The sequence below is a fragment of the Manacus candei genome, unplaced genomic scaffold (genome assembly GCF_025592945.1).
Source record: "Manacus candei isolate 608988 ecotype Guabito, Panama unplaced genomic scaffold, ASM2559294v1 h1tg000076l, whole genome shotgun sequence".
NCBI classification, from domain to species: Eukaryota; Metazoa; Chordata; class Aves; order Passeriformes; family Pipridae; genus Manacus; species Manacus candei.
The window spans coordinates 10,611,336-10,625,426 of record NW_026138124.1 but is presented as its reverse complement, the minus strand read 5'-3'; the positions used below and the strand labels follow the sequence as shown (position 1 = coordinate 10,625,426).

At 49.0% G+C, this 14,091-nt stretch overlaps 1 protein-coding gene across 2 annotated transcripts; it reads left to right on the top strand.

Annotated features, from left to right (window-relative positions):
* Positions 1 to 6,469: 6,469 nt before the first annotated feature.
* Positions 6,470 to 13,314, top strand: DDX52 (DExD-box helicase 52). Of its 2 annotated transcripts, XM_051809409.1 has the most exons (15): positions 6,470 to 6,585; positions 6,718 to 6,946; positions 7,563 to 7,693; positions 7,906 to 8,091; positions 8,339 to 8,482; positions 9,272 to 9,383; positions 9,673 to 9,745; positions 9,826 to 10,029; positions 10,425 to 10,515; positions 10,699 to 10,821; positions 11,055 to 11,205; positions 11,581 to 11,656; positions 11,895 to 11,966; positions 12,259 to 12,351; positions 12,638 to 13,314. In XM_051809409.1, the coding sequence occupies exons 1-15, from the start codon at positions 6,499 to 6,501 to the stop codon at positions 12,723 to 12,725; spliced, it is 1,860 nt and encodes a 619-aa protein (XP_051665369.1). In that variant the 5' UTR covers positions 6,470 to 6,498; the 3' UTR covers positions 12,726 to 13,314. The 2 variants fall into 2 exon arrangements, with proteins under 2 accessions (XP_051665369.1, XP_051665368.1); XM_051809408.1 differs by having other exon boundaries at positions 6,470 to 6,946.
* Positions 13,315 to 14,091: the final 777 nt, after the last annotated feature.

The window sequence follows — 14,091 nt, the reverse complement described above, 5'->3', positions numbered from 1 at the left end:
AAAACTGGAGTCATGAAGACTGCTCAGTCCCTTTCAGGCAGATGTGAAAGTGATGCTCTTTTTTAGCAAAAGTTGGAGAGACAAGATGCGTGTTTTATTCTGAGATCCTCTTGGCACTTTCCTGCTCAGCAAGTCCTTTCCAAAGCCCCTGAGTGCCAGATAACCTGCTGCAGCTGAGCTGATGCCCCGAGGGGAGTGCTGCCTTCTGGGGTTTGATTTCTGCACCAGCTTTAAGAGAGTCACAGGCTGAAAGGGTGGAGCTCAGGGTGTGAAAGCTATGTGTGAAGCACTCTTGGATAAGTGGTTCAGGAGCAGTGCTGCTCTCCAGAAAGCTCTGCAGGGAGGGTAAGTGGAAACCTGGGGAAAAGGAGACTTTGAGATTTGACCCCACTAGAGAGGGACCTGGTGAAGGAGGGGGGACTGAGCCAAAAGAAAACTGGGGAAAAGGGCATAGGATCCATCCAAAGACACAGGTGGAGTAGGTGACTGGAGCAGAGTGTGATAAAGCAGACAGGATAAAGCCGATAACGTGAGTACAACAAATGATTAAGAACAGATGGTACTTTCCCAAATTCACTTTTGTGAATTTATGAAGTTGCCCAACAGTGTGTTTTGTGCTGTCACTCACCCTGAATGGCAGGAGATGGAAAGGGAGAAAGCCCCGTGGATTGCTAAGGATGCTGTGGGTGCTACACATCCCTTCATGGGGAGAAAGGATCCCCGATTTGGATTTAACCCTCTGGCTGAGAAAACCTTTCTGGGTGGTAAATACCACCCCAAACTACTTTCCAGAGCAGCCTCTGCAGCAGCTGGGCTTGGGCTGCCCCCGGCCAGACCTCACCCTGCTGGGAGAAGCGCTGGGTGGGGTGTTTGCTCCTGCAGGTTCCCTGGCTACCTCATTAAGTTGTTGGAAAATACAGTGCCATGTCAAATGAGGCTCCTGGAAGGTATTTTTTTCCTCCTGTTGTTGTTGGGCACGTTGTGTTTGCGCGTGATGCAGTTATTATGGAGCAAAGAAACCAGCAGAGCCATGACAAAGTTCATTTATGGCCAATACAGTTTTACAGAGCCAAGTGATTGTTTTACAGTTCAAAGCTGCTTATAAGGGAATTCCTTGCACGTGAGGATCCACAGGCTGCCATGAGGCTTTAGCAGCCTGTCTTCATGTGAACTGCAGGCTCCTTCCTGGCAGGGCAAAGGGACAGGGCTGCATTTAATTTGAAGTGCGAGTGCAAAGGAAAAATCCCCCAAATCCCAGCGTGGCCAAGGCCAAGGGGTAACAGTGAGGGTCAGGGCTGTAGTGGATCTCTGCACAGGCTGTGGGTCAGGGGAAGGGCATGGGGAAGCTCTGAAACGTGTGAAGGTGGATGTGGGAGGGCTGGGCAGGAGCGTGACCTCTCCTTTACCTCCAGTTGTGCACAGCCGGTGACACCTGCCTGGTGGGTAAATCCCGTGCCCTGACTGCCTCCTGCTTGTACTGCAGCATCCTCAGTGCTGCCAGCAAAGTCACTGGGTCAAAACTAGCTGAGCCACCCTCTCCACGTGCCCCAGGGGCCATGACAAGGCTTTATCAAACCATGAGCAGGAGCCCTCGGCAGGGGCTGCAGCCGTGCCTGGGGACTGGGGCTCCGTGGTGTGTGTCACCTCTATCACTGCAGGAGGAACAGAGCCAGGGAAACCCTGTCCAGGGGAAACACTGTGTGCTGGCTGCTGGCCGAGCTCTGGGGCACCTGGTGCTGCAGCCCCTGTCCCCAGGTGCTTTACAGCACCCTGGTGAGGGTGAAGACCTCACTCCCAGGGCTCTGGTGCTGGCTGGGCTGCAGCCAGGCCAGCTCACGTCGTCTGGCAGGAAACATGGATTGCTGAGGAAGTCCCAGGTAATCCCTGTGGGGGAGCAGATGTCCTGCTGGCCAGGAAGACACCAGCCTTTCCAAACTCACCGAAGTACAAGGAGCAATTCCAGCAGCTTTACTGAGCGTGTGGGTAACGCGCAGTTGCGCAACAGCTCCGGCTCAACGCGCGGGCTTTCCAGACTCGTTCTGCCAGTCCAGCCAGATGGCTGGATCTGCTGGAAATCTCAGCAGGAAAAGCAGCAGCAGTGGTGTGGGGCTGTGCAGAGGCTGGGGCTGTGCTCCCCACCGGTGCATCCCGCACACGGCTGCCCAGCACTGCCGTCCTGCGCGACAGGTCAAAAGGGAAAGCATTGTCATTCCCTGCGGACAGCAAACAGGCTCTGCCCTTTGAAGCCTTTGAGAGGATTCGGTTGGGCTGGTGGCGGAGTTTGAGGAGTACACAGAGGAATGCAGAAAGTGCTTGTGTTGGGAGGCCGGGCTGTTTGCAGGCGCTGCCAGCTCCTCGCTGCGGTCTGGCCGCGGGAGCAGGTACGTGGAGCCGGAGGAATCCCTGTGCCAGGGGGTGTGGTGTTGATCCTGTCTCCTGCTGCCATGGGGTGTCCATGATGTGCTCACAGGAGGTCTTCACAAGTCCATGAAAATGTGATGGGGGCAGAGTTGTGAGCCATAAAGACCAGCAGAATAGCGCTGTAAGAGTTTACTGTCCTGAACCAATGCACCGCGGACAAACACTTTAAAATGCACTCAGTGTCCAGAGAAAACCTCTCTGCCTGCTCCAGTGCATCTCTGATTGCTCCTGCAGCTCCAAGTGCCGTGGCTTCCACACCTGCTACTGCACTGCCCTGCACTGGCCTCCCCCAGCAGCCAAGGGACCTGCAAATCTGGAGCTCACCAGGGAGCCTTGATATCCTGATATCCCAACCCTCTGCCATGACAGGCCAATGTGTGCAGTGCTCCACATCCCCTAGGGATGAGCCAGGGCTGCCTTTCCACCTGTGAGCACCAGCAGGTCCATCCCTGCACACCCACCACAGCAGTCCCAGCAAACCTCCTGAGCTGCTCCACACCATCTGCTCCCTAAAGGTCCCTCACAGGCAGACGCCCAAGTCTCTCACTTTCCTTCCCCCTGTGAATGTGACGAGGTCTCCCACACGGAGGAGATGGGCAAGACACCACCCTGGGTCCTCTGGGGACTAGGGACAGACACTTGGAGGAAGGAAGGAGTCTGGTTTCACTGCGTGTGGTCAGGTTAAACACCTGGTGCGAACAGACTGAGCCACGGACTGTAGCACACGGTGGGTAAACGGGTAAATGAAAGCTCAGGGTTGATGTTCTCAGGGGCTGCAGGGCTTGGCTGGCACAGGGAGCACCTTCATTTAATCCTGGAAGGTCCTTTCCCTCTGCTGCAGGTGGTGGGAGCCTGGCAGGTCCTGGTGCAGCCCTGGGGCAAAGGAGCAGCACAATGGGCTCAGCAGAGCCAGAACGGGAGCGCTGTGGGAGCCACCAGCAGTGGCAGGCTCTGATAAAACCCCCTGGATTTTATTTCTCTGACCCAGGGATAAAACTTGAAAGTCAAAAAAACCCCTAGAGTTGTCCTGTCCCAGTGTAGGTGTAATGCAGAGCCACACAAACCCTGAACCTCAGGCGTTCTATGTTACCTTCTAACTCAAGGAACTTTGGTTTTACTTTTCTATTCAGCAAAATTAATTCTTCTCTCTGTAATTAATATGCTGCTCAAATGGAATCTTAATTACAGATAAATCACAAATCTACACACTCAACTGTTATGCTTTTCAAGTAATAAAACAGATCATTTGTCTTCCTCAGATGAACAGAGCCCAACCAGCACACCATTTCCCCCTTTATGAAGAATTCATTTGCCTTAGAAAGAAAGCCTTTAAAAAAACATTGCAAGGATTTCTTAAATAGGGGATCAAAGCTCCCACACTGCTGGAAACCATTTTTTGCTAAATAAGATGTGAGTAAAGGGAAAAAAAAGTAAAAGTTTTTTTCGTAGCGGTCGGGATTACAACACCCTCGGGAGGGACGAGGATGTGGGGTCAAGAAGTGGTGACCAGGTTAAGCAACACAGGGAACAGAAGGGGAGGACAAAGGAACAGAAAGTGGAAGTGGACAGATGAATGAGGACGCATGTTTCTGTGCCGCAAGAGAATGGGGGCTACATCAATTCATACTGAGAGCCGGGGCTGAGGGCTGGTAATGGATCGGGGGACACAGCAGGGATCAGAGGTCACCAGTGCGCCCAGCCAGGCTAATTGACTGTTATGTGCATATTAGTGATGATGATGTAGCAGGAGGGCGGGACGTGGGGGGCAGATGTGCACGAGTCCCGCTGCTCTCTAATTCCTGCCTCACACCTGTGGAACAAACGAACACACACACACACAGGGAAGGGGTTGGCTTAGCTGGGTTTTTTCAGGAGGGGAGCCCACGGCTGCAGGTAGGGATCTTTGATCTGGGTGTGCACATGATGCAACAAATGTGCTCAGCTGATTTGCTTTGCCATCTTACAGGGTTTTATTTCGGCTCCATGTGTCGGGCACAGCCTGAGGATGAGAACAGCACATCTCAGCTGGGCTGCTCTGCACCACCACAGAGGTCCCTGAGCCCCTGGAGGGCAAGGCTGCACTGGGGTCAGGAGTGTACCTGGCTGTTCATCACCTTCTGTGGTCCCAGGGACTCTCTGCAAGGATAACAAATGAAACCAGGAGCCTGGGCTCTCCCCCACATCCCAGTCCAGCCTCCAGGCATCCTGCCAGCAACTCCAGGCACACGGGCCAGCACTTCCCTGCTCTGATATACCTTCATCCAGCCCTGGTGTGTGGAAGGGCTGTGTTCCTCTGCACGTACAACCAGGTGAGGGGGTTAAAATAAAGACACAAGCTGGTGCAATAAATGCTGCCACCCCTCCTGAGTGTGGCTGTGTCTGGGGGGATTGATGCTTCTCTTTTTGCTGGAACAGGTGGATGTTTATTGTTTGCTGTAGTAGAGATGGAGTAGGAACTCCCTGCGAGGAGACTCTGTGCTTTTTCTTTACTGGTTTGGGTCCATTACAGGGAACAAGGCAAGTCATCCTTTGCCTTATGGGGTTGCTGCAGCGCCCACCTGAGAGCAGCCCTTCTCTGCAAGGTCACCTCGCTCGCAAAGCAGGAGCAACACAGGAGAATGGTGAAAAGAGCCCTGATAGACCCAGAGGGTGGTTGGGCACTGAACAGGCTCCCCAGGGCAGTGGTCACGGCCCCAAGGCTGACAGAGCTCCAGGAGTGTTTGGACAACGCTCTCACAGACAGAGCAGGATTGCTGGGGTGTCTGTTCAGGGCCAGGAATTGGACTGGATGATCCCTGTGTGTCCCTTCCAGGTCAGGATATTCCAGGATTCTGTGGTGTCTCGCTCCTGGCATGCAGCTCTTTGCCCACCCAGTGCCCAGTGCTGCCTCCTCGGAAGCAGAGCTGCTCCCTCCTTACACAAAGGGATTTCCCAGTCGCCTGATGAAGAGAATATTCCCTGTTTCCTCACTCTTGAGTCTGCCGACAGCATCCCTTGGTGAGTGATGGATATTGGAGATGATTTATAGTTCTTTGTTACACAAATGCCTCCACATTCTTCCCCATCCTCTCGCAGCAACCACAGTCACTTCTCCCGGCAGAAAAGCAGGAGCCTCAGCCTGGGAACAGCATGAAGGATGCAAAGTTGGGTCTTTATTCACTGTAAATACATCACTGGGGACACAAACAAGGGAATTGTCACCGCTGTGGTGCTCTGCACCCAGGGCTCTGTGTGGCTGCTCCCACTTCTGCTGGGAAGTTAAAAGTTTGGCAAAGAGAAAGTGCTATAAATCAGGCAGAGAGGGGTGGAGGGGAGGATCAGGTTTACCCAATATTTCATTTCAGAGTTTGTTATTAAAGTAGTGAATGTTACAGGAGGAACAGCCATTGCCTATATGTCTTAGAGCTCTTGGATTTCAGCAGTGTAAACCTTTACCCCCTGAGATCTTTATTATGTTCTATAGTTTTTGTTGCTGCTTAATTGGATTTCTGTTTGTTTTACTTCAAGAACAACCAGGAAAAAAAATCTGTATTGTTTGATCTGATAGATTTACCTACACTATTAGATCTCACAGTTTACCATAATGAATAAATACATGAATTAAGTAAATTCTGATCTTAATCTGGGCAAACTCTCTTGAGTGGCTTGAGCAGCTGCACTAGTTACTGGGTTGGTCCTGTCATGGCCTCAAGGGTTTCTGTCTTCAGGCACAGCTGTGAGGCTGGATTGTATTAGTATAAATCAAGGATTAAGCAAAGCAGTTGAGCAACAGCATCCTCCGGTCAAGTCCCTTCCAGCCGCTGGGACTGCAGCAGAGATGGAAGGGGCCGGACCTGAGGGAGTGACAAGCACACAAGAGGGAGGAATCCTCGCTTTCCCCCCTCGCGCTGTCGCGACAGCCGCGCCCATGTCGCTGCGGCCTCTCCCGCGGGCTCAGGCCCGCCGCGGCCTAGCGAAGCCTGACCGCCGTTGCCATGGCAACGCGTCTCCACGACACGCGCGAGGCGGTTGCCATGGCAGCCGGACCGGAAGTGATCCCGGTTCCGGCGGACGCGCAGGGGATGCCGGGAAGGCAGCATGGAGACCCACGAGCTGTTCCGCCGCCTGGGCGCCGGGGCCCGCTTCGACCTGCGGCGCTTCGGGGGCGACGCGCGGCGCTTCGGGGTGAGGGGGCACCGCGGGGAGGCCGCGGGGGGCTCGGGGAACGGCCCCTCCGCAGTTCAGGCTTTGGAGCGCCGCCCCCGCCGCCCGCGGGGGCTGCACATGGAGGCTCAGCCTCGTCCGCTTCTCCCGCAGGTGGTCAGGGAAAACCGCGGCAGCGTCTCCCTGGAGAGCCTCGACTTCTTCGGGAACAAGGAGGGAGCCCCTCGGGGGTCTGCCGAGGAGGGCTGGGGGCTCGCGGGGGCTGGAGAGGAGGTGAAGCAGCAGAAGGATGGAGCAGGGAAAAACGATGGAGAGGCGGCGGGAAAGAGGAAAAGAACGGCAGAAAGCAGTGAGGGGAAAAGAAAAAAGAAAAAGACGAGAGGTATTTTTATGCATACACGTGTATCCCGGGCAGAATCATCACGGAGTCCCGGAATGGTTTGGGTCGGAAGGGACCTTAAAGCCCATCCATGCCACCCCTCTGCCACGGGCAGGGACACCTTCCACCATCCCAGGCTGCTCCAAGCCCCGTCCAACCTGGCCTTGGACACTTGCAGGGATGGGGCAGCCACAGCTTCTCTGGGCAACCTGTGCCAGGGCCTCCCCACCCTCACAGGGAAGGATTTTGTCCCAATATCCCATCTAAACCTACATCCCTTCAGCTTAGAGCCATTTCCTCGAGTCCTGTTACTGATGAATACCCTGAAGAAGTTTATATTCCTTGTTTCAGTTTATTTCAATTCTGCAAGTCCTGTAGATCATTTTACCAGAGTAAAAAATGCTTCTGGGTTCTTTGGCTGGTCTGGGTCAGAGCAGGTCAAATAACTGGGCCAAGATTCAGTGCTGACACATGGGGATGTAGTTGGTTGCCATCCTTTTGGAGTCTTCGTTAATTTTACTGAGAATGAGAGAAAACAGGGTTTGAGATGTTCTTTGTCTCCAAATAACTTTTGTCTGGATTTTACTAATGGAAATTTCAATTTGTTTGGAACTTGCAGGAGCAGCATTAATGCCAGAACTGTCAGAAAACAATGGAATAAAGTGGATGTCCTCTCTGGAAGCAAAACTTGAAGAGACAAAAGACAAAAAACCTACTGCAGAGAAGCTTGAACGTTTGAGGAGAGAAAAGGTGGGAGCAGGGAATTCTGATGTAGAAACAGATTCCTGGGGTTCTGTGGCTGTTTTATCTGGAAATTGAGGTTTATTTACTCAGTTAATTCATTTATTCATTTCCTCTTGGGAGGAGGGTGACTGAGTGTGGGGTAAAGAACCAGAAGGTGAATCCAGATTTAGTTTTATGGTGTCAAGGAAAAAAGAAAGAGTTTGTCTTTTGCCTTTTAGATAAATCGCTTCAGGAATCAGCACAGGATCAACATTCAGGGAACAGATCTCCCTGACCCGATTGCCACCTTTGACCAGCTTCAGGAGGAGTACAAGGTGCACCCCAAAATCATGGAGAACATCCAGGCTGCAGGGTTCCATGTCCCCACTCCAATCCAGATGCAGGCGATTCCCGTCATGCTGCACGTAAGTTCTCTGGGACTGTGCTTTGTTTCAGGGATTCTGGCAAAATTTGGGATCGTGGCAGTGTCTGGGGCAGGTTTAGAGATAAATCAACTGCATCAGAGTTCAGAACTTAGCCATTGCAGTAGTCCTGGAATGTGCATTTCCTGAGGCATTTTGGGTCAGTTTGCACCGTTGGTATTTCTGGGAATGTGATTTTTGTTCCTTTTTTTTACCCTAGTGAAATACAACCCCCTTGTTTTTCTTACAGGGTCGGGAGCTTCTGGCTTCAGCTCCTACTGGGTCTGGAAAAACACTGGCATTTTGTATCCCTCTCTTAACACATCTGAAACAACCCAGGAACAAAGGATTCAGGGCTGTGATCATATCACCGACCCGAGAACTTGCCAGCCAGGTGTGTGTTGAGGGGAAAGGTCTTGTCAAATTGATGTACTTCAAAGTTTTCACTCAGAATCAGTAAAATAGCAGCTTGGTAAATATTTTTTCTCCTTTATTACCCTCAGATATCAGAAAAAAGATAATTTAAATGTTTCTTTTAAGTCCTTTGACTTCTGTGGAGTAGGTACATATCTACTATCTGAGTCTAATCTAAATGATTAGATTAGAGGCTCGAGATTCTTTGATCATATTTTAAACTGCCCAATGCTCAGGTGCTCTTAAAACCTCCTTTCCTACTTGAGATTGCTACGAGAGGTTTATCTGTTTGTCCCAAACCATGAATTTCAAGGAATAGCTTTATATTGAAGTTGTGTTATTAAAATGAAATAAAAAGGACAACATTGGGCAGTTTTTATTCAAATGGCAGAGGGGACTTTTAGGAGCTACATATTGTAGTGAGACCTGTGAGAACTTTGAAGGGAATAATGCATGTTAGGGAGCTGCATTTTATTATGCTAAGAAAACCAGAGAGGTTTCTCATAACACTGAAATCAGGGTGATGTTTGAAGCTGTATCTTCAGGATTAGGTTGACCAGAGAAGCTGTGGCTGCCTCATCCCTGGAAGTGTCCAAGGCCAGGTTGGACAGGGCTTGGAGCAACCTGGGCTAGTGGAAGGTGTCCCTGCCCATGGTCTCGATTATCTTTAGGATCTCCTTCAACACAAACCATTCCATGATTCTGTGATTTTTTGGTTAGAAAAGCTCTTCAGCTCAGTTTTAAAATCCAGCCTCTGCTGCCTTTTCAGACCCACCGGGAGCTGGTGAAGCTGGCAGAGGGCACAGGCTTCAGGATACACATGATCCACAAGGCAGCTGAAGCAGCCAAGAAGTTTGGGCCCAAGTCTTCCAAGAAATTTGGTAACTGTTTCAATGACTGAAGTGCTTCTAAAAATGTCAGAAATGTCACTGACCTTTCTCTTTGGGCTGTGTGGCTTTAAGGAGATGGTTAGTGACACTCAAGGCCTGTGATCTGTTGTGCAATGCTCTGAGAGTGGCAGGGGAGAAATGGGAAGTGAGCCTGACCTGGACTCTGTTAAACTGTACCTCTGGCAGATTGGATTGGAACTGGTGTTTCTCAGGGCCCTGTGAGACTGGTTTATTTGGTGTCTTTTTCAACATTTTGCATTTTTTTCTTTTCTTTTCACAGATATTCTGGTTACTACTCCCAACAGACTCATTTATTTGCTGAAAGAAGATCCTCCAGCAATAGACTTGAGCAGGTAGGGAGAGTCTGTCCCAAATCTGGCTTTGCCACTCAGAAGTGGTGGCTGTACTGAAAAGCAAACCTCCCTGTTCCTAGTGTGGAGTGGCTGGTGGTGGACGAGTCGGACAAGCTGTTTGAGGACGGGAAGTCGGGATTCCGGGACCAGCTGGCCTCCATCTTCCTGGGATGCACCTCCCACCTGGTGAGGAGGGCCCTGTTCAGTGCCACCTTCGCCCACGACGTGGAGGAGTGGTGCAAGCTCAACCTGGACAGCGTTGTCCTCGTGTCTGTGGGGGCAAGGTGGGTGTGCAGGTGGACTTGGACTTCCTCCAGTTCTTTTTTATTTCCTGGGAAATTTTTCTTTGTGTCGTCAGCCTGCTCGGTTTCATGGATGTTGTTAGTCACAGTACTGCAGGTTTTGTGTCTCCAGAAAAGAATTGTGTGGGCACATAGATCTTTCTCACATGCTGAATGAGTTGTTCTTTTCCTTTTGCCAATTGCTTTATCATCAAATAAACGTTAATCTTAGGAGCGTGCACTGGCGAGATAATTTTGTTGTGCAGCATTTCTCATTCACCAAGTAATATTTTACGGATTTTGAATATATTAATATGTAAAAGATGTATTTATTTTTATATATATATATATATAAAAACACTAATGGGAGCACATTTCTGTTGGATTTCTGATTTCAGAAACTCTGCAGCAGAGACAGTAGAACAAGAGCTGTTGTTTGTTGGATCTGAGACAGGAAAGCTAACAGCGATGAGAGAGCTTGTTAAAAAGGTATTTGGAGAGACTGAGCACGTTCTGCTTCCTGCTGAACTGAGCTGTGTGCTCTGTCAGAAACTCCTAATTTCCCAGCTCAAAGACTTCTCTGGCACATGTTAAACCATTGGCCAAATCTGTGTCCCAGTTTCTGCAAGGAAAAAGGACTTTTGAACTTGAGATAAACTTACTCTTTTGCAGGGTTTTGCTCCTCCAGTCCTTGTTTTTGTACAGTCTATTGAGAGGGCTAAAGAGCTTTTCCATGAGCTCATTTATGAAGGCATCAATGTGGATGTCATCCATGCAGACAAGACTCAGCAACAGGTAGGAGGATTTAATTACTTTTCAAAAAATGCTTTAGAAAGAAAGGTAAAAGCAAGACTGTTGCAAAGTAACTCCAGGTAACTTTGGCAGCAAATTCCTGCAGTTTTTTGTTTAGAGGTTTAGTTTTATTCCTTAACATCATGATGACTTTGAGGAGACAAGTTCACCTCCTTTTTTAAATTGCTAATTGGGTTATTTATTGTTTCCAAATATCTTTTCTCTTCTTTTCCTAGAGGGATAAGGTAGTGCAGAGTTTCAGAGCTGGGAAGATCTGGGTGCTCATCTGCTCGGCCTTGCTGGCTCGAGGGATTGACTTCAAAGGAGTGAATATGGTCATCAATTATGACTTGCCAACAAGTGCAGTGGAATACATCCACAGGATAGGTGAGGGATTGCTCACAAACCATCTCTTTTTTTCCTGTTTCCCAGATCTTTAATGTAGATGCTTTTGTGCGTGAGCAAAACTCACAAAACCAAACCTCTGTGCTGCAGCACAAATTTCTGCATTGCTTGAGCAATTTGGTTCTGGGCTCAACTTTCAATAAAACTGCATTACTTTTTGTCACTCTTCTATGAACCTTAAATATTTAGATGTTTTAGACATACTTGTGCTTTCAATAGGAAGAATCCTTGGGGGTTGGCTGCTTGGTATATGAACATCTGCTCAGTATATGAACACGCATCAGGAGGCTGGGGCTGTGAGGAGGAATAAAGGGAGATTAATTTAAAGTAAAATCTTTCATCATTTGTGTTTGCCAGGTCGTACTGGAAGAGCAGGGCACAGAGGAAAAGCAGTCACTTTCTTTACAGAAGATGATAAACCTTTATTACGGAGGTAAATTGGAAACATGATACAGCAGACATGGTTTGTGTGGTGTGGTTGTGTCTGGTCCCACACACCTCAATGTACTTCAGACTCACTTGTGTCTTTATTTCTTGCTTTAAAAAAAAACCCAACAAAACAAAAGACCCAACAACAAAACAGCCAGTTGTCAGGATTGCTGTTTTCCACAGAACATCCTTATCACTTGTCCAAGCACTGGAGCTGATCTCTTCCCTCCTCTCCTTTCCAGTATAGCCAACGTTATCCAGCGAGCTGGCTGTCCTGTGCCAGACTACATAAAACACTTGCCCAGACTGCAAAGGTATGTTCTTTGAGTAGTTCACCAGTTTTTTAAATAGTGCTCCTTAGTAGCTTTTAATAGTTTCTAAAACTAGAAACATATATATATAAGATTTAAATTAAAATAAAGCTTTTGTGAATGTCTTCGAGACGATGTAGCTGAACTAATCTTGGTGTAAACAATACTGAAAATATTTTCACACCCATAAATCCCTTTCAGCCAGGAAGAGGTTTTCATTATCTGTTTTATTTAGTTTGGATAATTTTTGCCCTTTCAAGTAATTTAATCCTTCTTCACTAAATGTTGTTCTCAGCAAACAAAAGAAGAAATTCATTAAGAAACCTTTGACAAGAGAATCCATTTGTACAACCCCAAAGTGCTTCTTGAAAAAAGGCAAAAGAAAAATGTAAGTACTTTTTTCTCAAGAGGAGGTAAGAGATGCTGTTTATCCAGAAAAGGCCCAGAAAATTCCTCCAGAATAACAGATAACTTGTTTGGATGAACAGTCATAGTGATTTTAGTGATGAAGTTTTAGTGTCAATATCTGTCTACTGAAAATTGGATATATTACCCACTTAGGAGTGTTGCTGATGAAGGATTTATGTTCAGCTGCACAAACACAATAAAAACCGCTGTGATATACTTCATTTATTATGTTCAGGTGTCATGGTCTCTGATGTGTTTTTTTGTAGGAAAACTACAAAGGAAAATATTAAGGAAAAGAAGAAAGTTAAAGAAGACAAACAGGGCAGTAAATTACAGACTGTTTCAGAAAGCTGAATTCAGACTGGTGAGTAGGGGCTGACACCTCTGTCTGTGCTGGAACAGAAGAATGAAGATGACAGCAATGGTGAAGAGAGAAAAGTATTTCTTGTGTTTCCTTCTGGGTGAGGATGGAGGTTTACATGCAAGAAAGTCTCTACTGCAATGCCAGGGGAGGATTCCTGGATGCTTCTTATAGAAGCTGAAGCGTGTGCTCGTGCAGTGCATGCCTTGTGTTTCTGACAATGGTTCAAAAATAGCATCACTTTGTGTTACTTGCACACAGTTGTGTATTGCTCCTTGGAAATACTGTCAGTTCTGTGTTCAGATCACCCCTAATATGTTTGTTAGACTTCCAGAAGATTCAGAGGCAGGAAGCACACAGTGTTTACTGTCAGGTTTGATAAATGCAGCTGTCAGAGACTTCTCTGGGCACTTCAGGAAAACCAAACCAAACCCACTTCAAAGTAAGACCTTGCTCTTCCTACTTTTTTCTTCTGTAAAATCATTTTGAAATAACTAATACTCCACATGTCTGTAAACTCTGGTACTTTTGTACTGTTTCATAATTGAGCCTCAAGCCAGAATAAACAGGGTCATAAGATAATACAGAGATTTGCTTGTCTATACAGCCCCAATGGGACAAGGCTGCAGGGAAGAAGGCCCAACTCAGCTGTTTTCTATGTCTTCATCTGCTCCCTGTGTTCTCAGTCCACTTTGGTTGTGTCAGAATCACAAAATTGTTTGGGTTGGAAGGGACCTTAAAGCCTATCCAGTCCCACCTCCTGCCAGGGGCAGGGACACCTTCCACTAGCCCAGGTTGCTCCAAACCCCGTCCAACCTGGCCTTGGACACTTGCAGGGATGGGGCAGCCACAGCTTCTCTGGGCAACCTGTGCCAGGGCCTCCCCACCCTCACAGGGAAGGATTTCTTCCCAATAACCCCTCTCTGCCCTCTGTCTGTGAATCCATTCCCCCTTGCTCTTGTAACAAGCCCCCCTCTCAGCCTGGGGGACGCCTCCTCCTTGTCCTCACTTTTTTTTATCTACCTTTTCACGGAAAAGCGGGTGGTTTGTCTGCAGGAAACCGGCGTTCCTGAGGGGAACCCGGGGCCCCTCATCGCCTCCAGACCATCCCCGGGGGCCGCCTGGGGGCGAGTTCCCGTGTAACCGAGGTCCTGCGGGGCTGAGGAACCGAGGGGCTGTGGGACTGAGGGGCTGTGGAACTCAGGGGCTGTGGAGCCGAGGGGCTGAGGAGCCGAGGAGCCGAGGCACTGAGGGCTTTGGGGCGGAGGGGCTGTGGGTCGGAGGCGCTGAGGGCTGTGGGACGGAGGGGCTGTGGATCAGAGGCACTGAGGGCTCTGGGGCTCAAGGGCTGTGGATCAG